This window comes from Lemur catta, chromosome 17 (assembly GCF_020740605.2).
Source record: "Lemur catta isolate mLemCat1 chromosome 17, mLemCat1.pri, whole genome shotgun sequence".
NCBI lineage: Eukaryota > Metazoa > Chordata > Mammalia > Primates > Lemuridae > Lemur > Lemur catta.
Genome location: NC_059144.1, coordinates 41,841,036 through 41,855,100, shown reverse-complemented (window position 1 = coordinate 41,855,100; position 14,065 = coordinate 41,841,036). Strand labels below are relative to the sequence as shown.

At 57.9% G+C, this 14,065-nt stretch overlaps 1 protein-coding gene across 1 annotated transcript in view; it reads left to right on the top strand.

Annotated features, from left to right (window-relative positions):
• RIPOR3 (RIPOR family member 3) overlaps nucleotides 1–14,065 on the top strand; it is a 71,682-nt gene that overhangs the window by 26,927 nt on the left and 30,690 nt on the right. Inside the window, exon 2 of the mRNA XM_045529260.1 lies at nucleotides 12,435–12,553. Coding sequence (XP_045385216.1) covers nucleotides 12,435–12,553 — 119 coding nt within the window. The remainder of the gene's footprint in view (nucleotides 1–12,434; nucleotides 12,554–14,065) is intronic.

The window sequence follows — 14,065 nt, the reverse complement described above, 5'->3', positions numbered from 1 at the left end:
TTGGAGCTAAATTCTAGAATCCCCATCCTAAAATTCCACCGCTGAGAGAATTTCCTGTTACTCCCCCCCAAAGTGTTGCCCTTCTCTAGCTGTCAATCACCGACATGAACATCTCTGTGCTTTCTCATATGGAACAGTCTAGCGTCTCCCCTCCCACCACACCAGTGCTTGGGGTTATCAAAAAACAAACAACCAACCAAAAAACCCAACTCATTAAAATGCTTTGCACATCCAAAAAAAAAATCATCAAACTGCTGGGGTAAACAAAATGTTTTCTGTCTGTTATGGGTTGAATTGTGTCCTCCAAAAAAGATATGTTGAAGTCCCAACGCCGGGTACCTGTGAATGTGACCTTATTTAGAAATAGAGTCTTTGCAGATGTAATCAAGCTAAGATGAGGTCCTTGGGTGGGCCCTAATCCAGTGGGGTTTTGTCCTTATAAGAAATGGGGAATGCCCTGTGATAACATAAGCAGAGACTGGAGTGATGCAGCTAGGGGACAGGAACACCAAGGACTGACAGCCACCGCCAGGGGGGAGGAGGGATTCTTTCCTAGACCCTTTGGAGGGAGCACAGCCCTGCCCACACCTTGATTTTGCACTTCTAACCTCAGAACGGTGAGACAGGAAGTTTCTGTTTTAAGTCACACATGTTGTAGTACTTTGTTACGGCAGCCCCAGGAAGCCCACACGCTACCCCAGGTATCTAATCTTAACAGCACAAAGCAGTAGGAACAGCTATAAATTATTGTCTGTGTTTTCCTTTGAATGAGGAGAAAAAGAGCAAGTCCTTGCAACTGTGAAGTCAGGTAATGGGAAGATAATTTCAGTGGCTTCCAATTTGTAGATGAGAAAACTGAGGCTCAAAGAGGGTAAGTGACTTGTCCTAAGTCATGTATTAATAGCTAGAAAGAGGCAAAGGCTGGGCTTGAACTTGTGTTTTTTGGCCCTAAGGCTTATACTCACCACCCTCCATGTGCATCTGTGGATGTGCATCGCACAGGCTATTGGCAGGTCTGCAAAGAGTCCCAAAATTCTCATCCCTGGTTGTCACTTTTTTTTTTTACATGCATTCCAAACTTAGCACTATCCTTGTCCTTATGGGACTACCTGTTCTAGCCACATTGTTTGTAATATGAACCTCTGTAAAGCAAGCCCTATTTCCCTGGTGACTTTCATTACAAAATTGGAGATGCGTTCCCACCGAAATCATCTCCCAATAGACCCGGGTAAGAACGTTTGGCAAAGAAGGAATTAATTGATAAACATCTTGTAGTACACAAACTCCAGTGTCTGCCTGAAATGTTTTGCAACACTTTTGGAAACTCCAGCATTACAATTCCAGCACAAGCTGTTTGTTTCTGGCTGTTAAGCCACATACATATCTCACATGCTTGAGAATTCACTGACGCCACTCAGCATCCAGAAAGGAGCCCCCTCTCTTTTGTGCAGGCGCCTGCAGTGGCTGGTGGAGCAGGGGTGCAATGCCTGGGGAGACCAGTAGGGGTCTTCTTCCAACGGAAAATGGTTTTAAGGCTGAAGATTCTTGAAATTGAAAGTTTTGGGTTCTAGAAAATAAGTCTATTCCCTTGGGAGGAAATCCACGTTCCTTAAGATGTGGGTTAACAGTCTGGCATAAAGTCGCTCAGTCCTGATAATGGAACAAGAAAGATGTGACAAAAATCCGACCTTTCCTGCCTCCGCACACAGACACGCTCCTGCCCCGGGTGGGGGGGACACTTGAGCTGGGGTCAGAGTGCCTGGGACCGTCTCTCTCCAGTCGGCACCGGCAGGAAAAGGAAACTGTGCCTGTCTCACTGTCCAAGAAAAACCAGACCCGCAGGCTGCCTTGACTTGTCTCTTGTAAACTGTTTACCTCGGGAGGAGCAGATGGCTCATCTCTGTTGAACCCTTGACCACGTCCCTCGCTGCTAACAGCCCACGTGCCTGTGCAGGAGTCCCAGGACCAGCTGGCCTGGGGCAGCCGCAGGCATTCCAGGGGGTTGACTCAGCAGCCCTGGGCTGTGTCCCCAGCGACACGCAGGGCCAGCAGGGTCTAGGTTGGGCCAGCACCCACCTACGCGTCCTTCTGACGTGGGCCCCGTGCCCCCCACCACCTCTGATGCCTGGGAATGCCAGCGTTTCCCTCCTGCCCTCCTCGCCCCGGCTGTGTGTGTGGGAGGGGCGGGGGAGGCTGACGTCCTTCTTGCCTGGGAGGAGCAGCAGAAGGAGGATGGAGTGTGAACAGGCTTTGCCTTTCCTATGACAAGAGTGGGTCATGAGTTCCTCTGAGGGGAGGGCAAGGGGCACAGTGGTGCTCCTGCCCTCCTGGGTGGTGGGGAGCGAGCTCCATTCTTAGACACTGCAGAAAGAGGCCTTTCTGGAGTTGCCCGCTCACATTTCCCTCCCAAACTTCTTTATAATAAGAAATACCCTGTGTAGGGGTGAAGAGAGAGGCTTTGAAGTGCCACAAACCAGGGTTCGAATCCTGGCCTCACCACCTAACGACTGTGTGAGTTTTAGCAGATCATTCCCCTCTCTGAGCTGTGGTTTTCTCGTCTGTGAAATGGAAATAATAATAGTCCCACCTCACCAGGTAGCTGTGTGGATTAAAGTGAATTATCTTGACTGGCACATAGTAGGTGTTCAGTAAATCTCCGTTGAACACTTGCTCGCAGTTAGCATTCGCATCACTCCAATCAGGCTGTGTTTGGGGGGATTAGGAGACCTGTTCTGGCCACGGCAGGCGGACACAGAACACACAAGAAATAGGGTCATGTCCGAGAGTGCTTGGAGACCCACAAAGAAAGTAAAGCAGCGATGGTGAGAGGGAGTGCCGGGATTTGGGGGTGGGGTTCTTTATTTAGAATAAGAAACACGGGCACGGGACATCCCCTTTCAACGTGAATAAAGGTATAAAGGGAAGAATAAGTTTCCTGCGAAATTCTCCGGGAGGGAAATAAACGCTGGGGAGAGAAGTCAGAATGATTGCTCTGGGGCGGGGGAGGGGGGACTGACTTGGAACGGGGAAAGGGAATTTCTGGGGTGATAGAAATGTTCTCTATCTTGATTTGGGTGGTGGTTGCTCGAGTGTATACATTTGTCAAAACTGTTTAAACTATGCACTTTAAATCTGCACGGTTTATTGGCCCATAAATTATACTTCAATATTGGAGTAAACAGTTAAAAAAAAAAAAGTCAGTCTCCACCTCTCTGCTGCCCGGAGCCTTGGCCCCCTTCCCCAGGGAGGCCGTCCTGTCAGCCGGTTTCCTTTGTGTCCTGGTCTGAGCCTCCCGCAGCCCTGGGACTGGTCGTCAGATGTGAAAGAGGGAACGAGGGAGCAGGAAGGCTCCTCCCCGAGAGGAGCTGGCCAGGGGTCTGCAGGGTGGAGGGGGCTCCCGCTCTGGCTGGGAGCGTCCGGGACCAGCAGAGACGGGGCCAGGGGAGCCCGGGTGTGTGAGCCGAACAGACCCAGCAGCAGGGCAGGGCAGTGGGTGAAGAGTCCTTGGGGGCTGGTCGTGGGGCAGGGGGTTTAGAGGGGTGGAGATGCCAGAGTGGTGGGGGGTGGGGGATGTCCTACTGGGACGGTGCCAACACACATCCAAGGGCTCTCGGCTCCCCCAGCCCTAGTTAGAGGCAGCTGAACAGGGGACACAGTGGCCACAGCGATGCATCTCACGAGGGTTAAGTGAGATGATGAGGTCAAGTGTGAGGTTTTGCTGGGTGCTCCCAGCCCCTCTGACTTGGCCAGGCCCGTGGCCAAGCAACGGGACTTGGGAACAGGGAGGGCTGGCAAGGGAGGAAGGTAGGACACGCTAAACCCAGCTGTTTAACCACGCGCCCGGGCTGGGAAGAGATGTGGGGGAGCCCGTGGGCTGGAGGCGGGTGGGGACAGGCCCGGGGAGGGCTGGAAGGGGCCAAGGGCAGGGCCCTGTGTGACTTCCCTGGTGCTGAGCACCCTGGCCTTCCTGGGATGCTCGTGCCACACACACACACACAAGCATATATTACAACTGTGTGGCATGAAGACAGATATATTACTATTATATAATAGAACATTTTCTTTGACCTAAAAGTTCTTTTTTTTGTCTTCTGATTTTAAAAGTAATTCAAACATTTTCGTGGGCCCCATGCGCTGGGCCCGCTGTGTCTAACGCAGAGGTCACTCTAGGAAGGGAACCTGAATGTTCTTCCAGAGACGGCGGCGGGAGTGGATTCTTCCTTTGTCCTTTCGGCTGTTTGGTGGGGGGAAGCTGCTCTGATGTCCAGCCCTGTGTGTGTGTCGGGGGGTGTCTGTGTCCCTCAGATGACGGAGGACTTGGGGCAGCTCACTCCAGTGACCAGTGGGCGGCCTTACAAGTTCAGCCGCCTGGGTTTGGATCCAAGTCCTGCCGTGTGGACTGACCACACAGGGGTCAGGTTATTTTGGGCAGAAGGGGAGGTAGCTGCAGACCTGGTGTCTCCTCACCCACAGGCTCGCTACCAGGTGGGGCTTTCGTGAAGGCAGGTCTCGTGCAGACTCCGCTGTTCTGCGAACAGGCCCCGAAGGCTGGAGGACGCCACCTGCTCCTCCCAGCTCAAGCCCTGGGCTCGGGCCTGCAGGCTTGTGTCCACGTCCTCGGCAGGTGACCAGACGTGCGTGCGTGCATGTATGTGTGCATGTGTGTGTGTCAGGGCTGGGGGTGGCAGAGGTCATGCCCTGGCCTGCTGGATCCCCACACCCTGTTTGTGTGAGGGGGACGATGTCCGAACAATATTGTCACCAACCAAACACCAAAGTGTCTTCAGTACTACTTATTTCACTCATAGAAAATTATTCCTAAGCCACCACGCTAATCAGCGAGCCCTCTGGCCCAGGTCTGTGCAGCTGCCTTTAAGGTGATGATTCTCATCCTGCGATTCTGTCCACAGGGGACATGTGGCGGTGTCTGGAGACATCTTCAATTATCACAACAGGGAATTATCCGGCCCCAAATGTCAGCAGTGCCGAGGTTGTGAGACCTTCCTGGGAGGGCTCCTGGTTAGGGTGCGCACTGGAGAGAAAACGCTGCCACTTGCCAGCCAGGTGACTCCATCTCTGGGAGCCTCAGTCTCCCGGTCTGTACAATGGGCTGGCAGAAGTGACCTCCTCAGGGGGTGCTGCGTGCATGTCCAGGGCTCAGCCCAGCGTCCGGGGCCTAGCAAGGGGGTGCTTGCTGCTTGGCGGGCTCGAGCGCAGGCTCGAGGCCGGACTCCCTGGGTATGGGGCATTATTAATAAGTAAGTCGATCCTTGGAACTACGCCTAGCACAGGGACGTGCTGGTTGTCGTGAGCGCTATTACTGTCTTCAGACTGTGACAGTCACACAGAGGCGCTTGGCCTGGAACCTGGACCGCCAGGTCCCTGGCTCCCTCCCTGCCAGGAGGGTCCCTCTGCACCCCCCCTGCTCACCTCATCTCAGTTCCCGGCCTGTCCCCATCTTGACTGCTGCTCCTACAGCTAGAGGCCAGGTGGGGGCTTTGAGATGGATCTGAAGCCCCCCTGCGTGTCCCGAGGCTCAGCTGTCACCCCCACACCCCACCTTTGCTGTCTTCCCTGACTCCCTCTGCCCCGTCCAGCCGCCTTCCCGCCTGGCACCCCCACGCAGCCCCACCCCCATGGTGGCCCCAGGAGGCCCCTTCCCCAAAGAGATGCTTGTCTTCCAGGTGACCCCTGGCCGACCCCGCATGGCTGGTAAGAGTGGGTCACCCGGGCAGTGATGGGGCCATTTAAATTAAAATTCCCTCTGGAGATTTCACAGAACTTCGTGAGTCATCTTTACCTCGGAAACCCCCAGCAGAGCGAGCACGGGGCTGGGGACCGTGACAAAGAGAGGTGAGGGCCTGCTGGCCCGGGTCCTGCCTCCCGAGCCAGGCGTGGAGCCATCCGGCTGTCGGGGAGTGTCCATTTGCCTGAAGTCCCGGGAGGGTGGCCCCCGGGGCGCAGCTGGGGCTCCCCAAGGCGCTGATTGTTCCTCTCTTAGACCAGAAGTCAGGTTTAGGAGAAGAATGCTCAATGGCTCTCTGGCCATGAGGCCGCAGCCTCCACAGGGACATGCCTGGGGTGTCCCCTCCTGGCTCCAGGTGCATCCAGAGGGCGGCAGAGCCAGGCGGCAGGACCCAGGAGTGACGGCTGCCCTGAGAGGGCTCCCACCTGCTCTGCCCAAACCAAGGGTCACTCCCCTCACCTAGATACACAGTTTAGAAACAAACACTCTGCACCATACGGAAGCCAGGTGGCTCTAAGTGGGGGTTACCTTCAAAGAAATTCAACCAAACAAAACGACCTGAGGGCTCCATCTCTGCGCCTGGAGCCAGCTCTGTCCTTGGCTGAGCAGGGAGAGTGACGGTGTTAGCGTCCAGGTGGAGAGGGACCCGGGCAAGGACAGCTTTCTCACCGCGTGCCGTGGGGTCTGGGTGCGCTTGTCACCTGGCCTAGGGTGTCCTGCGTGCGTGGGGGAGCCCCGAGCTCTGGCCCAACCCTCCCATTTCACAGACAGGGAAACAGAGGCTGTGCGGGGTGGGGGGCAGGGGAGACTTGTCCAAGATCACGTGCAGCTGGAGCCTCATTTTCCTCATGCCCTGGGCACACCTGTCCTGGCTGGGACAAAACCTGGCTCGAGGAGAAAAATGGACCCCCCCTGCAGCCGGGAAGGACGGGGGTGCTGAGCAGGGCCAAGGGGCCCAGCAGGGCGAGGAGGGTGAGGGGGGCCTCGGGGTTCTCCCTCCCTGGGTCCTGGTCAAGGGCGCAGAGGCGCCACGCCATGGCTCGGCCTTGCCAGCAGGGAAGCAAGGGTGGGCCAGCCAGGCACGGGATCCAGGGGGCAAAACCTGGCGCGAGCTGGCGAGGCCAGGGGTCCAGGCTTCCTGTAGACAATCTGGTCTGCGTAGGCCCAGGAGACCCCAACCCTGGGCCAAAGAGGCAGGGGCCTCCCCAGAGCGACTGCTCCTTGTCCCATGGAGGCTGTGTCAGGGCCCTGTGTGCAGTAGGCGCTCACTCCTGGTTTACTGAGACTCGGCACCGTCAGGCCAGGTGGCTTACTGAAGGGGTGAGCGAACTCTGCCAAAGTCGAGGGCGCGGGAGGCCTGCCCTGCCTGTTTCTCCTCGGGTGCAGCTTAAACTCACCTCCCGTCAGGGTCTGGTCTCCGCCTCACCTCTCAGGGCTCCCCTCATAGAGCACCTGATGCTCCACTGAACTGTCTGCACTTCCTGCAACTGGTCCTATCTCTCTCGCCTCTGAGCGTTTGCATATGCTGTTCCCAACACCCAGCACACTCTTCCATCCCATCCTCTCCCTCTGCCAAGCCAATACCTCCGCCTGCTTTAGGTTTCAACCTAAGATGGCACTTGCCCCAGGGGTTCTCTGCAGTCACTCTGTCCCCTGGGGCAGGGTTAGGGGTCCTTGCTTGGCTCCCACAGGCCCCAGCTCACTCCCCGTCATGGAGGTCACATCACCTTGTGTTCTCATTGCCTGTCTCCCAGTCCCCTCCGCTGGACTAGTCCACACCTGTCTGCCCAGCGCCTGCATCCAGTAGGTACTCAGTACATGTGTGCTGGTGAACAAGCGGAGCAAAGGAACTCCAGACACAGTTCTGAAGAGATGTCCTTCAGTCATTCATTTATTCAGTAATCACTCATTCAACCACCGCACACAGCTGCGGACAAGACAGAAAAACTCCCACACAGTGACCCCGAGAACTGATAAGACAGTTGGGAAGGGTGGGAAGTTCTAAGGGATATGAAATAGGGTGAGGGGCGAGGCAGCTTTAGCCAGGGGTCAGGGAGGGCCTTTCGGGGTAGGGGGGTGGGGATGGGGCCTGGGGCCAGGCTGTGCCAGGCAGAGGGCTCGGCTGTGCAAAAGTTGGAGGTGGTTTCTGGCTTGGGCAGGAAGAAAGTGTTCCGGTTCCTCTGGCTCTTCCAGGCACCTCTGGGTGATCCAGACAAGTCCTGTGACCCCCCTGGGCTTGGTCTTGCCATCAGTAAAATGGGGGAGTGGGACCCCGCGCTCTGTCGGGCCCCCTCAGGTGCAGACGTCTGGCTCCCCCAGCAGCCTCCCGGGACGCCCGTCCGTCTTCTGCATAAACTCACAAGCCACATCCCGGGCTGTTTTGCCATTTCCTTTCATGCTAAACCAAAGCAGCTATTTTGGAAACTCCTATAAGCAAACTAAGCCCTGGCTGGCATTTGAGTGGATAAAAAAGAGCCCTAAGTGAGGGACTCAGGCATAAAAGCCACCCAGCCCCAAGAGCCCGCAACGTTAAATTTAGCCACTTCACCTCTAAATGAGGTGAAATTGCAGGTTCCCTCTGGCTGGTGGGCGGAGGAGTCGCGGGGCAGCTTTGGGCAGCAGTGAGCGAGACAGATTTAGTGGGAGTGGGTTCCGTTCTCCCAGCTGCACCTTGGGGTCAGAGGCCCGGGACGGTCCCAGTGTCTGGCAGCAGCTGGCCTGCTGTCCCTGCACGTACCAGCTGGGTCCCAACGCTGCTGGTCTAAGCGTGTGCTGCCTTGACGGCCGGGCCGGAGAGAGGCAGCGAGGGACGCAGGAGTGGAAGAGGCCTCCTGTCTGCCACCGAAGGTTTGAGAACTGCATGTCCTCTGTGCCTCCGTCCTCTGCCCAGGGGCCCTGCAGAGGGCTGGCCACCCAGGGCTGCCCGGAGCTGAGCCGCAGTGTCCCTCCCCCTCACCCAGTTGCCTCCCTGGGACTTCCTAGACCTGCCCGCAATCCAGCAGCTACAGGGCTAACGGCAGCCACAGCAGGGACAGGGCCCTTGCAGGAGGGGAGGGGTCTTTGAGACCCTGCCCCAGCACCCTGCCTCAGTTCCCTGCTGTGCCAGTGCTTGAACATTAGGAATGTCACTCTTGGTTGCAGGTGACAGACATTCATTGGGACTTGTCAGGAGCTGCCCACAGGAGGCTACTGAGATTTTGGGGTCTCGTCCCTGCTTTTCTCAGGGGGAGGACTGTTTCCTCCGACTCCAGAGAGCCTGTCTGGGTGAGGCTGCAGCAGCCAACCGCCAGGCCCAGCCGGGAGGGGGCGCAGCTGAGCTGTCTGGGAGCTGTCGCGGGCGGCTGGCCCACAGGGGCCCACGGGGGCCTGGGCTCCCACACCCTGAAGCCTATAGGGCATGGGGGCCTGAGTTTTCTAGGCCACTCCTCAATGCTACCTTTCTGGCTTGGCAGGTCCCCTCCACAATCCTGCTTCCATTCTGGGGTCCCCTACCTGCCCCCACCCTGGGTCTGGCTGTGTGTGCGTGGGCCGGAGGCAGGGCTACCCGTCACTGCCCATAGCTGCTGCTTTTATGCAGAAAGTTTTATTGGAACACAGCCATGGCCGTGCATTTTCACAATGTCTGTGGCTGCTTTTGCTCTAAAACGGTAGAGTTGAGTAGTTGTGACAAAAGCCCTATGTCCTGCAAAGGCAAAAATATTTACTATCTGGCTCTTTACAGAAAACATTCATCCACCTCTGCCTTCTTAGAATCGAGCACATGGTGGTAATTCTTCTTCCTCTTGTTGTCATGCGCTGCCTGCCCCTGGGGTGAAGTGGCGGAAGCAGCCTCAGCCTTCTCTTTGCTGTTCTCTGGCTGCACAGAGATGTGCTGTGACCTCTCCAAGCACCAGGGAAGAACACACCAGATCCCCGCCCGCAGGGAGCCCCCCAGCTAGTGACAAGTCACCTCTCGCCGCCAACTGTAGCTAGAGGGAATGAGGGGCTGTGCGAGCCCAGAGGACACGCCCCACACTGCCAGGAGGGGAAGGTGTCCAGGAAGGCTTCCTGGGGAGGTGACGTCTGGGCTGGATGATGAGGGGAGTGAGCCAGCAAGCCAGTCTCGCGTGGCAGATGCTGTGCAGGAAAGAGCCAGACCTCAGCTGGAAAAATGTGAGTCTCTGGGCCCCATCACACCCCTCCTTTTCGTCATATGAAAAACGGGGTCACTGAACCTCATGTTGTCGTAATGAACCCACAGTCAGGCGTGGGGGTCTGTGCTGAACCTTAGTTCTCCTCTGTCCTCCTTTCTGTCACTCCGACCAGGAAGACGTGGGCTTGTTTTTAGTGTACTGCAGGAGAGGAGATGTTTAGTGCTTCTCTGACCCTGAAGTGGAGTGACCTGGGTGAAGATGGAGGAATGACCCAGAAGGCTGCTGGGGGAGGTGGGGAGGGACCAAGACCGGCTCCAGGTCCATGTCCCAACTGCAGACCTTGGGGATCCGAGTGAGGCTGCTGCCCCCTCCCTGCTCCCTCCTCATCCCCTTGCCCAGCTTGCCTGGGGGTCATCAGGCAATTCCAGAAGGTTCCCAGGCCCACCCTGGGTGTGTGCTGACCGGGGTAGGGGCAGTGGTGAGCTGGTGTAAGTTTAACAAGCAGCAGAAAACAAAAGCCCTGACTTGTAGCGTTTGCCCATTTCCATGGTGTAAATTCTCCTAGTGTGGCTGATTTCAAGTATTGACACCAACACGAGGTCAGCGGCTCACACAGCTCCTGAGAGTTCGGCAGTTGACGGTTGTGAGCGGGAACAGCTGGCTGCAGCGCAGCACAGATGGGGGCCGTGGGGCCAGGTGAGGCCACGTAGAGTAACAAACGCCGACACCCTGGGTTCTAAACCCGGCTCTGATGCTTCCCAGCTGGGGCCCTTGGGCTAGTCTTGTCACCTCTCTGAGCCTCAGTTTCCCCGTCTATCAAATTAGGTCATCAATAGGTCCTGCTCCTCCGGGGGTTGTGCGGATTTAATAAGATAATTGACGTAAAGCATTTAGAGCAGGGCTGGCTTAATAATGACGCTCAATGAATGATGCCTCATCACCAGATTGCCTCAACTTCCCCATCTGCACACAGCACTGCTGTTAATGGATGTACAGTCTGGTACAGCTCCTGCCCCTGGGCTTGCTACCTTCCTCTGTCACGGCTAGAAGTCGCTCACCTGGCCCCCCTGGCGCCCCTCCAGGGCTGGGGACTCTGTCAGCCAATCACACAGACACAGCTGTTCTTCCGGAGCTCCCACGGTCCCTCCCACGGCCACCGCGGGAGGTTGTTTGCTGAATCCCATTTCACAGTTGGGACCACTGGGCCCAGCTGGGATTGGAGCCAGGTCTGGCTTGTTTCCAGGGCGTCCCTATTTACAGCACACGTGGGGGCGTGGGGCAGGGGTCGCACAGGTCTGCCGGAAGGTGCAGAGCGAGGGCGTCTTGGGAGCCCTGGCAGCGCTAACCAAAAACTGAATGTAAGGCCGGACACGGGGCAGATGTGGCTCAATAGAGGCAGCGACTCCGGGCAGAGGAGCCACGTGGACAAAGGTGCGGAGGCTGCTCGGGGAAGGGGTGTTGGAACGCGGGCGTCCCCCTAGGCAGGAATCAGGGGCCTTGGTGGACTGGGGCTCTTTTGTAGCTTTGGTCTGGACAGTGGAGTCCCTGGACTCCTTGGATTGACACCCTGGCTGAGGAGCAAGGTATGAAACTGTAGCAGCGGAGATTTAGGTTAGATATGAAGAACTTTCCAACTGCCTGTGCTGGAAGATGCTGGGCTATATTCCCAAGGGACGTGGTGGCATTTTTTCCGATCTAGAGATGGTTTGGAAGAAAGAGAAGACAGCCAGCGTTCTGGGCTGACCCCCTTGCAGGCTGGGTCAGAGACGGGGTGACGGACCCAGGGCAGTGGCAGTCCCCAGTGCCAGCCAGTCTGCCCTCATGTGAATCGGGCTTTGTCAGCCGCTGCTCTAAACCTTCCCATGGCTCCCAGTTACTTGCCCAATTGCAAGGCCAAAGCCCTCCCTGCGGCTGCCATGGCCGCTCAGCCGGCCTCTCCGCCCTCCTCTGGAGCGGCGCCCCCGCCCAGCGAACTTCCTTTTGCTTCTGGATCACATCACATCCTTTCACGCCTCCGGGCCTCTGTCTGTGCTGTTCCCTCTGCCCCGAACACCCTTGCCCTTCACCCCTGCTCGGCCTTTGCTTCTCAGCTCCTCCGTGGCTGGGTCAGCTCCCCCGGGGCCTCCCCACCCCATGCTCCGTGCCCAGCCGTCAGTGGTTGGGGGTCTTCCTGCTGGGCCGGGAGCCCTTGAGGGCAGGGGCTTTGCCTGTCTTGCTCAGTGCGCATCTCCAGCACAGTGCTTGGTGTGCGGCCGTACTCAGGGCTGGGGGAGGTGGGAAGCGCTGGGTTCAGGGGGTGCCGTCCCCCCACTTGTGGAAGCAGCACTGCTGGGGCATTAAGAACCTGAGCGCGGAGTATAGAGGCCTGGATTCGTATTCTGCTCCTGCCACTTGCCCCGGCAGGTCCCCTCACCTCGCAGAGCCTGTTTGCCCGTCTGGGACCCGGGGACGATTGGGCTGTCGTGAGCCCCAGAGGTGGTGGTGGAAGGTGGCCAGCCGTGGCCAGCACTCACTAGGTGTCGGGGCCAGGCTGACTCTCGGTCCTCTCCTTGCAGGTGGCAGCCATGTCGGTGCGGGTGCGGTTCCTGTCCCCGGGGGACGCAGGGGCCGTGGGGGTCGTGGGCCGCAGCGCCTCCTTCGCGGGCTTCAGCAGTGCACAGAGCCGGAGGATCGCGTGAGTCCGCCTGGGCGGGGGGTGTGGGGCTTGTTCAAGGGCCGGGGAAGGGCAGGGACATCCTCCTACTGCCGGTGACCCTGAGGCTCGAGCTCATGCCCGGCTCGGAGCCAGCACCGTGTGTGTGCGTGAGCGTGCGTGGGCGTGATTCTTGGTGATGGGGGAAACCTACCACCTCCTTGAGACCTGAACAGTTATTTCAAGTGCTCTGGAAGTGGATCTGCCGGAGCTCAACAGGCCCACGTGGCAGATCAGAACACTGAGGCTCAGAGAGGTGGAGCTCCTTGCCCAAGGTCACATAGCAAAACTGGGCCCGAGTTGGGACCTTAGTCCCTAGGGGCGGGGTTAGGAAGGAATGTTCTTCCTGTTTGAAACATTAGGCAATGGTGCCACCTATCCTGGCTCTGTGACCTGGGGCAAGTGACTTTGCCTCTCTAAGCCTTGTTTTTCTCATCTCAAAACTAGGAATGACAGGGCTGTCATGAGGCACAATGAGGCAGGCAGCTGGCACACAGTAGGAGCTTGCGGGAAGTTTCCGGGTGAGGAGCAGCCTCTGTAGGGATGGGCCGGGCATCAGCCCTGACCCTCTGGCTGTGAGTCCCTGGGAGGCGCTGCCTGGGCCGTGCCTGCCGCTCCGCCATGTGTCTCCTCCAGCGTTAGGTGCTGAGTCCCCGGGAGGAAGGTGTTTCTGCTGCTGAGGCCACAGCCCGATGGGCCCAGGCCTGCTGCCCCTGGCTCCAGGGCCTCATGTAGGGCACTGTCCTAGGTCCCAGGGAACTGCCCACCAGCTGGCAGGCCTCGGGGATGGGACGGTTCTCAGACATCCAGAGGGACCCGAGCCTCTGCCTGTCAGAGCAGATGGGGTGGACAGGTGGGGTCTCTGGCCAGAGCAAAGTACAGAACCGAATCGGTCAGTGAGTCGATCAACTACCAAATCCCATCATGCCACTGCCCTGCTTGAGACCCTCCAGAGGCTGCCATCCTACTTAGAATACAATCCAGTCCCGTCCATGGCCGAGTGGCCCCCGACCCTGGCCTGCCCAGTGTCTCGCCCTGTGCCCCAGCCCCGGCCTCTCTCCCCTCCAGGCCCTGCACACGCTGTGCCCTCCTCCTGCAGCTCCCTTCCCGCTCCTCTTCCCCCGCCAGCTCTGCTCCGTCTTCTGCGGGCCTTGGCTTCATGCAGGTCCTGGGGGACCCTGAGCCCCAGACCAGGCCAGGTGCCTCCTCTATGCGCTCGTTCCAAGGGTCAACTGGTACGTGACAGCCCCCCACTCCCACCCCCCAGTGCTCCCCTCCTCTCTGGGCTGCCCGGTTCCCGGGCATGAGGGGAGAAGCGACATCTCAGAGTTGAAACCCTGGAGTGTCCCAGCCGGAAGCAGCCTTAGGAATCCCTTGTTCACCCAACAAACATCTATAGAGCAGCCATTCTGGCCAGGCCCTGTCCCAAGCTCTGGGGACAGACCCAGGCCCCACTCTCTTGGGCTCCAGCCCTCGGGGGAAGGGACAAGAAAC